Source organism: Salvelinus sp. IW2-2015, unplaced genomic scaffold (genome assembly GCF_002910315.2).
Source record: "Salvelinus sp. IW2-2015 unplaced genomic scaffold, ASM291031v2 Un_scaffold12440, whole genome shotgun sequence".
NCBI classification, from domain to species: Eukaryota; Metazoa; Chordata; class Actinopteri; order Salmoniformes; family Salmonidae; genus Salvelinus; species Salvelinus sp. IW2-2015.
In genome coordinates this window covers 1-2,237 of record NW_019953696.1, presented here as the reverse complement: position 1 = coordinate 2,237, position 2,237 = coordinate 1, and the positions used below count along the sequence as shown (strand labels likewise).

At 49.9% G+C, this 2,237-nt stretch overlaps 1 protein-coding gene across 1 annotated transcript; it reads left to right on the top strand.

The window, feature by feature from the left end:
• Positions 1–693: 693 nt before the first annotated feature.
• On the top strand, positions 694–2,216 carry LOC112080170 (UBX domain-containing protein 1; the record flags this gene model as incomplete). Its single annotated transcript, XM_024145931.2, has 3 exons — positions 694–861; positions 1,059–1,512; positions 1,929–2,216. Coding segments are annotated over 3 exons (750 nt in total), but the record flags the coding sequence as incomplete, so codon positions are not given.
• Between the last annotated feature and the right edge of the window lie 21 nt (positions 2,217–2,237).

Below are 2,237 nucleotides of genomic sequence, written 5' to 3'. Positions count from 1 at the left end.
TAATCTACTGTCCCTTGGGAATCTTTATTTTTTTTACAGCAGGTCATGTGAACCAGTATAGAAATCCATTGAACTAACCTTCCATGTCCTGCGGTGATGGTGTGAGGGTGCTTCGCTGGTGACACTGTCGGTGATTTATTTAGAATTCAAGGCACACTTAACCAGCATGGCTACCACAGCATTCTGCAGCGGTACTCCATCCCATCTGGTTTCGCTTAGTGGGACTATGTCCCAAAACACACCTCCAGGCTGTGTAAGGGCTGTTTGACCAAGAAGGAGAGTGATGGAGTGCTGCATCAGCTGACCTGGCCACTGCAATCACCCAACCTCAACCCAATTGAGATGGTTTGGGATGAGTTGGACCAAAGAGTGAAGGAAAAGCAGTGCTTAGCGTAAGTGGGAACTCCTTCAAGACTGTTGGAAAAGCATTCCTCATGAAGCTGGTTGAGAGAATGTCAAGAGTGTGCAAAGCTGTCATCAAGGCAAAGAGTGGCTACTTTGAGGAATCTCAAGTATAAAATATAATTTGATTTAACACTTTTTTGGTTACTAGATGATTCCATATGTTATGTCATAGTTTTGATGTCTTCACTATTATTCTACAATGTAGAAAATAGTAAAAATAAAGAAAAACCCTTGAATGAGTAGGTGTGTCTAAACTTTTGACTGTTACTGTATGTGTTGTTCCCTCAGGAGCGTGAGCTGGTGCTGAAGCGTATTGCAGAGGACCGGAGAAGCTTGCAGGAGAAGAAGACCCAGCCGAGCACCCCTACTGAGACCACGTCCCCTCCAGGCAGCAGCGAAGGCCAGAGGCTGGGGGGTACGGTCCAGACCAGTGTGGAACACAACTGCATCCTCATGGTGAAGCTATACCCTCCTCCTCTGGCAATGTTTACATATGCCTAGCTGCATAGGTAGACTTCCGTCTTGATTGTTGACTTGAGAGCATCCCTATTGGTTTATTGGAGAGGCGTGCATGAATTGTGTAGCCTAGTTTAGATGGAGATTGAGGTGGTATGATGTAATGGAGGTTTCACCCTCTCTCTGTGTCCCTGTAGATCCGACTGCCCTCTGGGGAGTCCATGAGGGAGCGCTTCCCAGCCGACGCACCTCTGCGCAGTGTGGTGGAGCACATCTCTGGGCGCCACCCCTCCCTGGCTTCCTTCTCTCTCCTCCAGGGGTTTCCCCGGAAACGCTTTGGGGAGGCGGAGTTGGCCTGCTCCCTGCGCTCCCTGGGCCTCATGCCCAATGCTGCCCTCTGCATCCAGACCACGCCCCCAGAGACACCCCAGGACCCACCCAGCCCAGCTGCACACCTCTTATTGGGCCAGGAGGAGGGAGTGGTTCCACCTCCTGCGTCTCCCCAGCCACAGATACCAGTGCTGGAGGAGGGAGGGATGGAGGATCCCGCTCTGCCCCCACCTCTGCCTCACCTGTTGTGGGAAGAAGCAGTGGGCTACGCAGGCATCCCCGGTGTTGGTCCCCCAGTGACCGGACCTTCTCACTCCTGGGGTAAGATTTGCGTGTGGCATATGGAGATCCCATTCAGAATGTAATTTATCCACCCACAGCCATCTTCAATATCCTAGCTGATGACTTGTCAGGTATTTTTCTACCTTCAGAAATGTATTTCCTCGGAGTATAAATGGTTATTCTGTACCCTGTAACGCTGTATAATTGCCTTACTTACGCAGCAAATTACATTATGGACCCACTAGTTTGAGGCATCACTTACAGGCACTGAGTTTATTTCAGGCATTCTCTGGGTTAGCTGAATGTTTCCCATAGGTTCTGATCTAGGATCAGCTTCCTGTCCCCCAATCCTAACCTTAACCATGAGTGGGAAAAATGTGAAAATGACCCAAGATCAGCATCTAGCGGCAACTTCACTCTACACCAAAGTTTTGATGCTGTTTTTTTACTGACAGGACGTGGCCAGAAGCTGAATCCTGGTGATGCAGAGGAGGCTGCCAGCTCAGAAGATGAAGAGATGCCAGAGGGGGGGGGAGAGCCACCCTTCCCCTTCAATGGTACTGCCCCCTCTGTTTGGAATTGACTCTTACCCTGTGCCCTGCCCCTGACTCTCAGCCCTTCCTCTCTTTCTTTTCTCTTTCCTCTGAACTCTGTGTTCTTTGCAGTCTGAAACAGATGACCCCTCTCACTCTCTGCAACAGTTGTTGCACAAATGACCATGGCTTTGAACTTGATGACCACTGCAGCCCCATTTGCAGTAGGAA